General features: G+C 42.9%; 1 protein-coding gene across 3 annotated transcripts in view; it reads right to left on the reverse strand.

Annotated features, from left to right (window-relative positions):
* The window catches only part of DPYSL3 (dihydropyrimidinase like 3), a 117,380-nt gene that overhangs the window by 43,762 nt on the left and 57,205 nt on the right, over positions 1–16,413 (reverse strand). The window contains exon 1 of one of the 3 annotated variants that reach the window (XM_061423903.1): positions 7,948–8,034. The exons of the other annotated variants lie outside the window; for them this stretch is intronic. Coding sequence (XP_061279887.1) covers positions 7,948–7,959 — 12 coding nt within the window. The 5' untranslated portion in view covers positions 7,960–8,034. Of the gene's footprint in view, positions 1–7,947; positions 8,035–16,413 lie in introns of those variants that run through there. 3 annotated transcript variants of the gene reach the window in all.

The raw sequence follows: 16,413 nt of genomic DNA on the forward strand, positions 1-16,413 counted from the left end.
AGCTACCAGGGAAGCCATTATCTATATGATTATACACAGTATCAATAGTGTGTATATGTCAATCCCAATCTCCCAATTAATGCATTTTACAGAGAGACCTGATTTACTATCCAGGATAGCAGAGGCCCTTGACATTTGATAAAGTCCAACTTTTTTTTTCCTTCACTAGAGTATGATAATGATCAGAGAAATCAACTATAAAAAATTAAGAGTTTGTGAGAAAATGGGAGAGAAGAGAGACAGAGAGAAAAAAGAAGAAGGAAAGGAGTGAGAAAAGACAGAGGTGCAGAGGGAGGAAGGGGGAGAAAGAAAACCCACAAGCAAATGCTGTTAACAATGGCTATGATTCCAACTAGACTAGCGAATACAAGGACAGAATCTTGAACTCAGGCTGGCTGGGGATGCCGGCTCCCATTTCAGTATTCCTCACCTAGTATTCAACTTGAAGGACTTAAATTACCACCTCCATCTGAGCTAATATGAATATGTTTCCCAGAGAAACCAGAGCCCTCCATGGATTTCTTCCCAGGCAATAAAGTCAGCCCCGGGACAGTACTCAGGACACATCTGTTCTCTGCTCTGCAGACATTCCAGCAGCTCAGAACAAAAACTCTAATCCGAGGAAGGACAAAAAAAAAAAAAGAGGATATAAACTGGAGATGGAATCTTCTACAGTCAAATCTTTTATTACCTGTGTTCAAATCACAAAGCACAGACTCCGACCCTCAGTGGGGACTCAAGATCCTTTTAAGTCCAGATGAAGGCACAGGTGGTTATTTAAAATAAAATCCCATCTGTATAATTAGATTTGACTCCCTAAAAACACTCCCATTCTTAAGAATAAACAAGATGGATAGACTACACAGATGAAATCTTGTTACTTTTCTTTCCTAAAGCAGCATCATTTAAAGAAGACGGAGTAAAGGCTTTCTAAGACAGTCCTGGTTGACTCACTATGGGATTCAGAAAAAGGTACTGACAAGGCTCCCAGGAGAGCAGCCTTCTCAACCCATCTCTGCTGTTGAATATGCAACCTTGGGTGAGGAGTTTGACTTCTCAAAGAAACACTACCTGTGTTTGGATGAGTGACTTCATCTCTCTAGGCTTCAGTTACCTCATCTGTGAAATGGGGGACAATGGTCACTTTCTCTGAGGGTAGTGGTTAGGATGATGGTGAGTCTCTGCTTGGGAATGTATGGGAGTTACTATTGTGGTTATTCTTTCTTCCAATCATAATGGCTGCCGTACAGTGCCCCTCTCACAAACACTCTAGAAGAACTGAACCAACACTCTGTTCATCAAAATCTAACAGGCCTTTCCATAAAGGGAATTCCAGAGACGCCAGTCCCCAGCCAACCCCCAGCAACTGTTCTCAGCTCCTGCCACCAGCAGCCAAGGTCAGCCAAAACTTCTCTGTTTACACCCACCCGCAAAGGGCAGGTTCCCACGGCCCGTCCAGGTCATTCTTCCTTTGGAAATAAGGCTCCGTGAGCAGATAACAATCTACATGCCCTCCTCCTTCAAGAATGCGGAGTGGGTGGCGAGGTCTGAAACCAGCCCCCAAACTCACTCTCCCTGCCCAAAGCATGGATCAGTTTCCAGGCCCCTCAGTGACAAACATGCCATGGAGACAGAGAGAGAGAGTGAGGTCAGGGAGAAAAGAAGACTTCCTGGAGGGCAATGCAGCCTCTTGGCTCTGAGTCTTTATTGAAGCTGGGGGCAGATGTACAGGGCTGGCTATTTCAGAACTCTGAACTGCTACAGGTGAATCTCAAGAACATTCCTCCAGGACATCACTGGTGGTCCAGGGGTTAAGACTCTGCGATTCCAATGCAGGGGACATGGGTTCAACCCCAGGTCAGGGGACCAAGATCCCACATGCCACATGGCATTGCCAAAAAAAAGAAAAAGGAATACCTCCTTTCTCTCATCACCCAACCCAAATATACTTATGACTAAGTGTGCACAATGGAAGCTAACAGGGGACATCACCCTCAGAACATAGCCCACTATATATAATGCGTAACGAACAGCAAGCACTGTTTCCACTTTCTTTAAAGGGCTCGATTTGGCCCTGGAGGGCCAACCATAAGGTGGAGGAAGCAGTGGCCAAGGGCAGGATTAACCAGGGCAAGGTGGCGGCCCCATCTTCTGAACCAGAACACCAAAGCCAGCTGTGTGCATTACTCCCCCTACAACTCCATGTTCACCATTTGAAGACATGGTTATCAAAGGGCCAGACAAGTGACGTGGCTGCCTGGGTCAGACTGGAGTGGCGGAATGAACTGTGGATGGCATCTTAATCCCAGCCCCCGATAACGCTCTCCCAATCTTGAACAGGGTCCCAAACACGGATAAGCACAAGTGGAAAACCTGGCCAGGAACCAGAGGATGACAAGGGGAGAGATGACCCAGCGATGAACAGAAGGAGCCACAAAGTCATCCTATCCTCAAGCAGGAAGGTCAGCTGGGCTTGTGAAGCCCAAACCTCAGTCCTCACTGTGTATTTCCAAGACACTGGACAGATCCTGGTACAAACTGTACTGTTATTTACTTAATATTATCCTGAAATAAATGTATTTTTAAAGTAAACACTGTCTCACTCCCATAAATCCTAAGCTAGTATCACTTACCAAAAATAGACAGTAAACCCAGGAATGAACACAATAAAAACCTCATGAAATTTTGGCTGCATTCTGCCGTCCTCAAAAGGATTCTGAAGGATGGGCCTCAGATCTGCTACCTCTGTTAAAAGGTAGATTACCCAGTGTTGGGGGGGCAGGGAGGGTGTTCAAGACAAATCACCACTACCTGAAGACTTTTTCCTTCACCTGAAAGGAGACAAAATTTCTTTCTATGTGGTTCAACGTTATCGAATGCCCTCTTTCAGAATCATCTAAAATGACGTAATGTAACTGCAGGACCACCCTCCCTGCTCTTGAAACAAGGACCTGTATGGGTCGACATGGGTTGCTTTGTCAGAAGTAAGAGCAGCGCCCGAAGCAGAGTCACAGGGATGTCCCAGATCCTGGGCAGCAGAGCAGAGGGAGGAGGGTACTGGGGATTAGGCAGGCTCACCGGGTCAAAAGGTTAGGGAGGAGGAGGGAGAGGGCAGGGTGGAGTAAATCTAGAGTGAGGACAAGCATGCCTCATCAGAAAATAGGATGTACCAAATCTGGGCACAAGAAAAAAACGTGGTACATCCTCAGCTGGGCTTAGGGGAGAGGAAAATGGAAAGGCTGCCGTCTGGATGGAAACCAGCCCTAATCGCAGTTCTCAGAGCCATCCAGAAGTGCAGCAGTGACCAAGGGAGTCTGGAAGCCAAAGCTGTGTTGGCATCTCTGCTACTGACTCACTGTGTGATTTTAGGCAAGTGACTCAATGGATCCATCTCTGGGCCTCAGCGTCTCTGGTTGAGTGAAAGGTCCATTTGTTTATTTGTAAAATACAGGTAACTGCCTACCTCCCAGGGCTACTGTGAGAATTAAATATGATGATGTAGTGTTGGGCACTTATAGAAAAGGCTCCATGAGTGGCAGGCATCACAAATATTTCTACTAATTTCTCTATTGTGCTACCACCTCTATTTTATTGCTCTGATTATGGACATGTCCAATTAAAGGCAAATCTAAATGGCAGTACAAATGTTGGTTGCTACTACTATTAGATATAAAGCACCTGAGAAACACATTGTATTGCTCAGGACAAGTGTAAAGTAGAACAGAGATTGACAAAAAGTCCATAGTTTAAGAGACTTAATTCCTGGCCAACTTTGGTCTGGATTTATATGAGAGTTTTGTGTTTTGTTTGCTATTTGGATTTTTTCTGTTTGTTTCATTTGTGCGGCATTGTTTTTTGAGGCCTCAAATCCACGAGCTATGGAGGAAAGCTCCATACTCATAATCAGACTAGGAAACTGGAGTCTAGCTACGTTCAAACAGCAGACTATGTCCCCTTAGCCCAACAGCCTGTGTGAGAGCCAAATGCTTCGTTCATCAGGGAAGAGGGCCTGAAATTTCAACCAGGCCTTGATTCTAGGGATAAGCAGTTTTAATAATTCATTCCTGAAATGTACACTTGTGTGACTACTGGCTGTGAAGATGTTGCATTAGACGTGCAGAAGGGCAGGAATTCTGATCAGAGTGAGTGAAGAGTAATTCATAACCAGCATTTACTGAAAAGTTCCAACATGCCAGAAACTCTTACAAGCTTTATGTACATTTTGTTCAATTACTCCTCCATGAAATGAATTATCTGTTCTTTTCCCCACTGAGTTGATGAACACACGGCATCTTGGGGCGGGGGGAGGAAGGCACAGGGTCTGGTGTCACAGAACCAGTCACCGTGAGACCAAATCTATCAATGCAAGACATGCATTTCAGGGAGGAAGCTGTAGAAATGGGTGGCGTCCCTCATACTTCGTATCCTGGAAGCGGGAGATGCAAACGACGACTGGCTTTGGGTTTCACCTTTATCCCATGGGTCCTGGAGAGTTCAGGAAGGAGTTTGAGAAAATGAGTGAAATACAACCCCAGAGTTTGAAAGAAAACCTGACAGAATGAACATGCTCGAGATAAAGGAAGGAACTAGTTAGAAAGTAATAGCAAATGTCAGTGGGGAAAAAAAGGAAGATCTTTATTGCTCAGGATGCCAGGACACAGAAGGAAGACTCAGAGTAGATTATTAAAGAGCATTTAACAAAGGGATTATTTAACAAGGCATGGGCAGGCTTTAGGGAGATTAAATGGATGGGCAGCCCCCAGGGCCCACCAACAACAGAGAGTCACACCATCCCCAGGCCCAACGAGGCCAGAGGAGTGATCACCAGAGTCAAAGTGGGGGCAGGTATACGGAGAGGGCGCTGCCAGGAGATGTGCCCTGCAGCAGGGGCACACCACCACTCCACAGTCACCCAGCAGCATGGAGTCAGGGCGAAATACCCTGACTTCACCATCCACCCTCCCTCAACACTGAGTGGCACCACGTGAACTAAATCCAAACCCGAGCCCAAGGGCAAAAGACCTACTGATGCAGCCCAGACAGGTCCAGGGCACGGAGCAATACAGAAAATCCTGGAGACGGCAGCTGGAGAGGCAGAAAGAAAACATCGAGTCCAGTCCCTGAACGGCCAGCCATGGGACACGATTTAATAAACTGAACACGGCCACACTGCGGATTATGACGCAGAGACTTTTAAACAGGTTAAATTTAATCCTGAACTGAAGCAATATCGAACATGAGTACATTTCAATGTGTCAAATACGATACTGTTCTTGCAAAAGCAAACAAATATACTACATGTAAATATGTTTATTATGTTTCCATGTGAGCAGCAGAAAGGTCTGGAGGGATGCATATCAAATCATCGACATTAGGAATGGCAAGAGACAGGGAGTCAAAGGGCGGAGGTAGAGAAACTTTTTTTTCTCTTTTTCCTCTATACATTATTTCACTAGTTGCACAAAACATATGTCATTTTATAACTTTCAAAAGTGATTTAATGCAGAAAATTATACAAAAGAGAACAAGGAGTTTGCTGTGCTCCAGGTGACAGGAAGAGCATGGATTAGAACACATACAATACACTTCGGAGAAAAGCTGGAACCTGCTTAGCAAGGAAGGGTAATAGAAAGTGATGTGACACTATTTACAGTATCTAGGAAGCAACCTAAATGCCCAGTGACAGATGAATGGATAAAGAAGATGTGGTGTATATATATACACACACAATGGAACAATATTCAGTTATCAAAAAGAATGAGATAATGCCATTTACAACAACATGGATGGACCCAGAGACTGTCGTACTAAGTGAAGTAAAGGCAGAGAAAGACAAATACCATATGGTATCACTCACATGTGGAATCTAAAAAAATGACATAAGCGAACTTATTTACAAAACAGATACAGACTCACAGACATAGAGAACAAGTTTATTGTTACCAAAGGAGAAAGGGGTGGGCGAGAGATAAACAGGAGTTTGGGATTAGCAGATACAAATTACTATATATACAATAGATAAACAACAAGGTCTTAATGGAGAACACAGGGAACTATACTCAAATCTTGTAATAAACTATAATGGAAAATAATCTGAAAAATGATATCTATGTATGTGTGTGTATATATATATGCGGGTGTGTCTGAATCACTTTGCTGACACCTGCAACTAACACAACATTGTAAATTAACTACATTTTGATAGACAGACAGACAGACAAATAGGAAGTGATGTGCCAAAGGCGAATGACATGTCAAGGCAAGCTGGTCAGAAAGAAGCCATTAATAAACATGGAGAATTGAAAGGAGAGTCATGAAGTTGGGGTGCAAGAACATGAAGAATAATTCTGAGGGGCTGTCAGTCACACAGCACATAGGTAGGGAAAAGGACCTGAGATTTAAGAGACTGGTCAGAAGCTGATGGCTGGAATTGCGTTAACTCCACACTAAGATGGCTATACCAACTGAATGGGAATGAAGGATAGTCCAGGCTCCTGAAATGGGAGTCAGGACCTGGATTCTGGCCCCAGCTCTGCGACTCTGAGCAAAGCACTTCGCCTCTTGGGGCTGCTGTCCGCTGAATGGGACCTACTTCCCTCTTTTAGAAGCAGTTCTCTCTCCACTTTGATCATGGGCATCTGGCAGCCGGCTTTGACTGGGTCTTTGGACTGACAGGGAAGCCTAGTGAATCCCCACCCTATTGCTGCTCAGAAACAAAAAACTCTTTCAGTAAAGCTGAAAGCCAGCCAAAATGCAATTCCAAGAGGAGCAATCATGCTTGGGCCTTGGAATGTGTGAGCAGCACCTGCAAACGACAGGCAATTGTTCCCCATCTATTTGTGGAGGCTACGGGGGTTCTCCTCCAAGTCTCACCCTGTACTTCTAAAATTGGCGGGGGCTGCTTGGTGACTGCGGTTGCAAGCACACAACCAATGGCTTCTGCAGCCTCCTAAAACTGGCCAGTGGCGGATGTGTCAAGAAGGTACAGCTACCGTGTTGTAGCTCGCACCACGCTGCCGTGGAAAGGGTCCTTGGAGAGAGAGTGTGGGAGGGAGGAGCTGTTTCAAAGACCCGAGATGCTCCCAGTTTGCTCCGTCGTGAAGTCCAGGTGGTGAGTCAGTGCCAGGGCAGCTCAATGAATGATGAAATGAGAAGAGCTTTGGACTCACAGCCCTGGCTGTAAAATGAGGGGAATGATATCTGTCCCAAAGGACTAAGGTCTAGCCCAAATCCCAGTGCATGGTAGGTGCTCAAGAAATGCATGTTTCTTTAAAAGATGAACTCAGATCTCAGGTCAATGTCTCTCAGCTGGATGACTACCCACTTTTGTCTCTATCTTTGAAAAGTAGCCTGACTTTCCACCTCTTTTTAGTTAACATATATGTCTTAACTACCTTCCTATCAGAACCCAAATACACTTCCTAAGAAGTATGGGAAACAAGGGGGATGAGGCATTTTCTCTTTTTTTCTGGCTCTTTTCTTGACAAAAGAAGATGACAATGGTGATGACTGACTCTCTGGGTCACGCCTTCTGACTGCCTAGGAACCTGCAAACTCACAGCTCTGCTTTCATTTGATCAATAGGTGGTTGAGCACTATTTTTGACTCTGACTATTTTTTAAGCCCCAAACTTCTCTGAGTTCTATTGACAGAGAAAACTGCAGACAGTCCCGAAAACAAAGACTTCAAGAGATCAGGAAGACCTTGAATGAAATGAAACTTTGAAATAAATACAATTGAGGCACCACTTGAAAACGACCAGAACTCGAAAATAAAATGAGTAGGCAGTTAATAAGAAAAGGATTCTTCACCTTCAAGGTAGATCCAAGGCTTACCCAAAAGGTACCTCCTGGAATATACTCAAGACTGCTTTCTATTTGGAAATGCCATGCTGACATTATAGGAACTGATTCTCTGTGCCTGGGGGCCCACCGACTTCATCCCTACCTGCAAAGCCATGAGTTACAAGCTTCTTTTCCCAGTGGTCACTAGCTCACATTCTGTGATTCTAACACCAGAGAACAGCCTTCTTTGGAATAGTTCCACACTAATCCATTCTTTTATGACATGTCTCTGCTCAGGAATGTTTCCAAAAATGCTTGGGCTGCTGAGGTTTACAGTTGCAGATATCTTCTGCATAATAGAATAAGATGTACATTGTGACATGTATTAAATTGTGTCTAAAAAATAGCATAAGTTATAACTTCTGCGAATCTTTACAAGTCATCTCAGAAGCAGCAGGTTTTCATCTATGTGTTAGGACTTGTGTCCATTATCCCAAGTCTTTTCATCTTTCATTGATCACTTCATTCACTTGAGATTAGACCACGAGACAGATAGTTTAGCTGTCTTTTTTTTTTAATTTTTGATTTTTTAATTGAAGTATAATTGATTCAAAATATTGAGTTAGTTTTGGGCATGCAGCATAAGTGATTCACTTGCTACACAGCAGAAAACAATATAACACGCAACTATACACAATAGAAGTTTTTTTTAAAGATGCGCTACATTTATGCAATGGAATATTATTCAACCTTAAAGGAATAAAATATTGTCATTTGCAGCAACATGGATGGACCTAGAAAATATTATGCTTAGTGAAATAAGTCAGAGAAAGATAAATATTAGATGATATCACTTATAGAACCTAAAAAATAATACAAATGCATCTATATAAAAATAGAAATAGATTCACAGACATAGTTGTCTTCTGATAACCCTATTTTCTGGACACCTGTCCTCCCCAGACTGCTTACTGAGGAAAAGCACATGTGTTTAAAGTAAAGGAACAGTGTGCCTTTCCATTCATTCATTTATTTATCTATTCATTCCTTCGTGTAATATTTGTAAATGCCTCCCATTCACAGTACTAGGGACACATGAGTGACCAAAATTAAATCCCTGACCTTACAACTGTAGCAGTTGAAACAGCAAAGATTAAGTCAGCTACTAAGTAGTGTAATTTCAACAGTGATAAGTGACATTTAGAAAGAAGGTGAGGGGGTGGTGGAGGGTTGGAATGGTCTGGGACTGCTTCTGACTAGGTTTTCAAGAAAAGGCACATCTAAGAAGCTGTCTGCAGAACTGAGCTTCACAAATAAAGACTCCTAGAAAAGACTGTTCCCATCTCCAAGGGTGCAGAGAGTGAAGGAGCTCTGAGCTGCACATGTTAGGTGAGAGAGAGAGAGAGAAGGGAAGATGTCTGATGCCAATACTCCAGAGGCAGTGGAGATAGTAGGGGCCAGGCCACGTGGAACCTTGAGCACTGTCGTCTGGGTGTTATTCCAAGTGCAACAGAGTTTGTTTTGGCTACGTTGGGTCTTCCCTGTGTTACGTGGGCTTAGTTGCCCTGAGGCACAGGGGATCTTAATTCCCTGACCAGGAATTGAACCCATGTCCCCTGCACTGGAAGTCAAATTCTTAACCACCGGACCACCAGGGAAGTCTCCAAAACAAATTTTTGACCTGGGGAGTGACTTGATCTGATTTACAAGTTAAAGGATCACTTCACTCATGCATGAAGAAATGACCTGATGGCTAGCAACATGGGGGCACTGAGACCAGTGGAAGGCTCCTGCAGTAAGGTGATGGAAGCTCTAGCAAGGTGGTGGTGGCAGGGATGAAAAAATGAGGAAATGTGGCTGGATCAAGAGTCTCTTCGAAAGATAGAGCCCAATAAGTTACACAGCAGGTATATAGCTGGGCTGGGCCTTGTCCCCAGGATCTGTTGTAAGCAAAGCCCAGGCACCTCTCAACTTGCTTGTATATTCTTACTGATAAAGTCCAAGTAAGTTTGAAAGTGTTAGTCACTCAATCATGTCCAACTTTTTGCGACCCCATGGACTATAGCCCGCCAGGCTCCTCTGTCCATAGGATTCTCCAAGGCAAGAATACGGGAGTGCATTGCCATTCCCTTCTCCAGGGGATCTTCTCGATCAGGGATCGAACCCAGGTCCCCCACATTGCAGACAGATTCTTAACCCATCGGAGTTGCCAGGGGGACATGAAAATAAGTTTAACCCATATGTTTAAGAATGATAGACCACACTACCTTAAAACAGGGACGACACTGCTGTAAGAGAGTTGTCAATGTTCAGTAGTTAAAGCATCTTCTATTTCCCATATCCTAACAAAAGATTTTACCAGCAGCTCAAGTTCATTTGATTTTTTTGGTTGATTACACATTTATCAGGTCTTTTTTCAGCAATAAGACCTGGCGGACCAGTGGTTAAGACTCCACACTTCCACTGCAGGGGATGCAGGTTTGATTCCTGGCTGGAGAGCTAGGACCCTAAGTGCCACACCAAAATAAGTAAGTAAATAATAAAAATAAAATAAAAGTAAAATATGCAGTGGCAAAACTCTGGCATAGACTGTTTCCATGCCCCCTTGTGTTACAGATGTATGTATGGGTCTGCTTTCCTGCCTTAGCAAATATGACCCAGCATGGGTAACTGATTCTCTTCTGATGGGTCAGATTTCTTTAGGGCCTAGGGTCCATCACTGTGAACATGAATTTTTCATTATGTGGTTTCATTTTGACATGTGAACCCACTGGGAAGAGATACTCAAATATGTTATCTTAAAATTTCCCTGATCTCCATTTTTATCCTAAAATCAACAGCCAAATATTTCCTGATCAATCGATCAAGTGGATTCCAGGTGACTGAAAATTTTCCCTTCCTATCTTTAAGCAACTTCCTAACAATGGTTACTAAATAGCTCAGGTCAACTTCAGTGTAATGGATGAAGGTTTTAAAGTCAGGCAAGGAGATGAATTTGGACGAACCTTCACCACTTAGTCAATAAATACATACATTTAGATAAGTTAAATGTCTGAGCCTCAGTTTCCTCATCTATAAGGTGGAGCTATATATAGCTTTAGGCATGTTATAGCATGAAATGAGATGCCATATATAAAATTATGATTGAAAATCAAGTTAGTACAGGCTTTGGCATGGCATTATTTCCTTAAAAAACTAATTACCTGGGTTTCCCCTTCCTGTTCACTAAGAGCTTTACAAATCTGAAATTTTGAATTTTAAATGTCATTGTTCTTAACTTCCCTCCATACTAGTTTGCTGCTGCCACAGCAAAGTTGCACAGACTGGTTGTCTTAAACAACACACGTTTATTTTCTCACAGTTCTGCAGGCTCCAAGTCCAAGGTCAAGGTGTCAGCAGGGTTAGTTCCTTCTGAGGCCACCCTCCTCAGCTTGCCCAGTTTCTCCTCCCTGTGTCCTTCTCTGGGTGTCCATGTCCTAATCTGTTCTGGTAAGACACCCATCACACCAGATCAGAGCCCACTCTGATGAATTCATTTCACTTAATTATTCTTTTAAAGACCCTATCTCCAAGCACAGTCACATTTTGAGGTACTAGGGGGTCAGAATTTTAACACATGAATTTCAAGTGGATACAAATCTGCTCATAACACACCCTTCACATTTTACCCCTAAAAAAAAATGTGAGAAAAGAACTGAACCAGCGCAAAGGAAATGAGTCCTTTGCCTCATGCATGTTTTCAAAAACTATTTCTCTGCCTGACCTCTGGCAAGTTATCTTCCCTCTTTGGTCCACATTTTCTTAATCCTTAAAATAAGAGGGTTGGAATAATGCATTTCTTATTTCTCTTCCTGGCCTTAACCAACCAATGCTAAGTTGATTTCTCACAGCAAAGAATCTGAGATAGAGCATGCAATGAAATAACTGGAATGACAACACAACAAAACAAAAACATACCTTCTTTGTGGAATAAATCTAGGATGGATTTTTCTAGAAGCAGAAGAGGATTACATTCAACTGTTCTAAAATGTTTTAGGTTGTTGCAAGCCCTTTCTAAGGCCATAATTTAAACCAACTTGGTTGGATAAACCAGAAACTCCACTCTGAATTTATCAATCTCCCCAAACAAAGTAATCGCATCAAGATATGGGACACAGATTGGCTTGGGGGGGAAAGAGAGTATAATTTCAAATAAAGTTCTCCTTGAAAGAATTAAGTGGGGAAATTTTTTAAAAACAAACACACGTATACACAGAAAATGTAAAATTAAAACCAGCTTCCAAGCTTATAGGTTAAGCCATTAAGGAGAAGGAGGGGAGAGGAGAACAGGCATACTTCCTCTCCAGCTGCGTAGCTTTTGGTCCTGAGACACGGTGTATCTCTACAGATGTCAGCAGCCTCAGCAAGACAGGGAGGTAAGCACGATGGTGGTGAAGGGACAAACACGTGCTCATGGGGAGAGCAGGAGAAAATAGAGAGGGGCAGTAGTTTTCCCCCTGAAAATGGCAAAACTGCTGGATCAAGTAGAGAGATGAGAAGAATATAAGACTAACCTCAAAGATACTGGGACTCAAATCAGAATCTAACACAAGCTGAGCAAATGTGGGCAAGGTACTCAACTTAGCATGGGGCAACTTCTGACTTCCGCTAAAAAGCAGCAACTGAAAACACGGCCACCGTTTCATTTCTTGCTGTTGAATACAAGGTCTCGGAAACAATCGAAAATTCAAACAAAACAGAACTGACTGAAGCACTGGGAACAATATGAAGATATTTGAAATTATGTTATGTAAAAACAGAGTTACCATATGACGCAGCAATCCCATTCTCAGGCATATATTTGGACAAAACTGTAATTCAAGAAGATACACGCAGCCCCAGTGTTCATAGCGGCACTGATCACAGTAACCAAGACACGTGAACAGCCTAAATGTCCACGGACAGATGAATGGGTATAGAAGATGTGGTACATACATACGATGAAATATTATGCAACCATAGGAAGAAAGAAATTATGCCATCTGCAGCAGCATGGATAGATTTAGTGAAGTAAGTCAGGAAGAGAAAGACAAATACCATATGCTTATACGTGGAATCTAAAATATGACACAAATGAACCTATTTACAAACAGTAACAGACTCACAGACACAGAGAACAAACTTGTGGTTGACAAGGCGGAGGGGGAGGAGAAGTGGGGGGAGGGAGAGATTAGGAGTTTGGGATTCGCAGATGCAAACTACTATATATAGGACGGATTAAGAACAAGGTCCTATGGTACAGCGCAGGAAACTGTATTCAGTAGCCAGTGATCAACTATGAAGGAAAAGAATATTAAAAAGAGATATATATACATGCATACTCCTATGTATAACTGAATCACTTTGCCGTACAGCAGAAATTAACACATTATAACACAATTATACTTCAATTTTAAAAAAAGAATAAAATTATGGCATAAAACAATATTTAAAACATGGAAAGATGTCATGTCATAATACACTACAGAATGAAAAGCAGGGCATAAAATAGGATGAATAAGGTGCTGTACTATTTTAATAAACAGTATATACAGTATGAAGAAAACACTTTAAATGGGTATATTCAAACTTTATAATTTCACTTATTTTTATTGTCCTTATTTTTTTTTTTGGTAAATTTTTCTAAAAACATCATGGTTTTTTTGGACACAACTCGGGGGGGGGGAACCTACTCATTTTGTAAATTTTAGTGCCCTACAGTAAACCAGAGAGTAGAAAAAGCTCTAATTCAGTCTCAAATTGAGACTTGGGTTTTAGTTTCCTCATCTGTAAGGGGAGACTAGACTGAAACATTCTCGTAGGATCTCCTGATTCTCTGAGTTTTACAGAGCCCCATTAAGTCAACACTTCGGTGGAATCTTGCTTAGGATTTATTAAAGAAGCTGGGGTGGGGGGCCGCAGCATACACAGCATGAGAAGGAGGCATTCAAGTCCACCTGATGAAGAGCGCCCTCATGGGTATCCTTTGCTAATTCAATGCACAACAGCCTTGAGTGCTGAGTGTGGCGGGCACCTTCCTGGAAAGCTGGCTGTGTTTAAGCACAACCGTTGGGAGCTCCTCCTAACAAGCCTGGAAGCGAGGCTGCTCCGAGGGGAAGGCGGGGGAGCTTAGGGAACCAGACAGGGCTCTGGCACCCAAACCTATGCAGAGAAGGGGACCAACTGACTGTGCTTCCGATCTTTCATAATCTGCCCCTCAGGAAAGAGGTGTGGAGAAGGACTTAAGCATGCCTTCGGTAACTAACTCCAATTTGGACAGATGTGTCATGACCCCATAGGTACAAGAAGATAAAAGAAGGCAGAATTTAAGGCAGCGCTGTAGAATGGGGTTAAGACTGTGGTTCTGAGTCAGTATGAATTTTGGTTCCACCACTGAAAGGCTTCTGTGATCGTAGGCCAATTGCCTGATCTCTCAAAGTTTCCTCCCAATAAAATGGGAAGATCTAGTTGGAAAGCCATCTACCTAACTGAGTGGTTTTGACAACTGCATGAGATAAGAAATAAAAAGGACTTAATACAGAATAAGGTGATGTTAGTTTACTCGCTAAGTTATGTCCAACTCTTGCTGCCCCATGGACATTCCCCAGGCAAGAATACTGGAGTGGGTTGCGGGTTGCCTTTTCATTCTCCAGATCTTCCCAACCCAGGGATCCAACCCGAGGCACCTGCATAAGAGACAGAGTCTTTACCGCTGAGCCACCAGGGAAGCCGTAATACAGGATAAATAAATGCTAATTCTTATTATTTTCAGATGCTCCTGTGACAAGCATCACATTGCTAAGCAAAAAGATGATCATGGGCAAAATATTCATTCAAAAAAGGAAAAGGTATTATCATACCTGATTAACTATATATGACACATCTTTATACACATGGTACTTCAAATGCAGTATTTTAGATTATATGAATATACTTTAATTCTCCTCTTCTACCTTCCCTTATAGATGCTCCCCTTTAAAGGATCTAATGATTATAATTACACTTAGATCATTGAGACTATCGATTGTATGACTTACAGCCAGAGATAAGCTCAGAAAAATGTGTTTTAACTGTCCCCACCCCTCAAACCAAAAATGAATTTTAGGAATAAAAGCTAATAACAGAAATATAAGGAAGTGAAAAGGGACTTCCCTGGTGGTCCAGTGGTTAAGAATCCACCTTCCAATGCAAGGGTTGCAGATTCAATCCCTGGTTACGGAATTAAGAGCCTACATGCCTCAGGACAACTAAGCTCACAAACCACAACTGGAGAGAAGCCCGTGCAATGCAACAGAAAGATCTCTAATGCTGCAACAAAGACCCCACGTGTCAATGCAGCCAACAGATAAATAAAAGTTAATATTCTACAAAGTTGTCAGTGAAAGAGAAGATGATGTAGAAGCACAAATGCACACATGTTCTGATCATCTGCTCACTTGACATTATTCCTGCAAAGTAAATGTTAAATAAATGTACCCACTCATTCAATAAATGTTTACAGAGGGCTTAAAATGTGCCAGCCAAAGGAAAAGTGATAGAAATTCAGTGACAATGAAACTAAAACCCACCCCTACCCAAAGGAGCATCCACGACATTATTTGGCCTTTGGGCACGAGGCTATTTCCACTGGACGGGAGCCACCTCATTTCAGATATTGGCAGCAGCAAGTGAAAAGAGCTTGCAGAGCATCTATAGACTGGGAGCTGTTCCCTGTTGGTTTGCTTGTTTATCTGACCAGTCTAGTTTTGGGGCAACTGGCGCCTTTGTGCCCTTATCAATGGCAGCCTTATTCAGAAGAGACACCATACATGCCAGCAAATGAATCATGGTATCATCTTAATAATACTCATTGGAATGAATACTAAAGCTCTTCTAAGGAAAGGACCTATCAGTCATCATCATTCCATTGCTCTCTTGCACGCAGTCTATTAACCAAGTTCACTCTCTGAATGAGAATAGGCTAAGGTTTTAAGGAGAAAAAGCAACCAGAGACCCTTCTACCCAACACAGATGTTGGCTGCTCCCACTAAATTTAAGCCAACGACTACCGCCCTCATTCACTTTCTCACTGTTTTCTCTTCCCTTCTGGGGAGGGATCAGGACTCCCCTCTTCCAATTTAGAACACAGCATAGATGGATGGCCATAATCTCAGGAGAAAACAGAAGACAAAATAAAGGCTCACAGGGTCATCTGCACTGGCAGGGACTCAAGGACCATCTAGTTCGATACCCTCATCTGACTGACGCAGAGTCTGAGGGGGATAATAAGGTTTTCCCAGAGTCACAGAGAAATCAGAGGTAAGGGCAGCCCGGACCACAATGTGCCAACACTTCATCAGGGGCTTCCTGCCTTTTCCTGCGCCACCAAACAAAAGGGTTCCTCTGCTCCACCCATCAGAGGAACCCCTCTCTTAAAAAATCAAATCTTATTTTATCTTTGAAAGCTCACTCCCCAGCCCTTCCACAGAAAAAAAGACTAACTTAGCCAAGGGAACTGTGCCCTTGAATTCCAGATGTCCCCTACGTTCCCGGACCATTCCTAAGCAGAGCTCCCCATCTGGCTTAGAGTGCAGGGCGTGTGCTATGTTCCTGGCCCTGCTGAAGGAGAACA

Source organism: Bos javanicus, chromosome 7, assembly GCF_032452875.1.
Source record: "Bos javanicus breed banteng chromosome 7, ARS-OSU_banteng_1.0, whole genome shotgun sequence".
In the NCBI taxonomy this organism is placed as follows: Eukaryota; Metazoa; Chordata; class Mammalia; order Artiodactyla; family Bovidae; genus Bos; species Bos javanicus.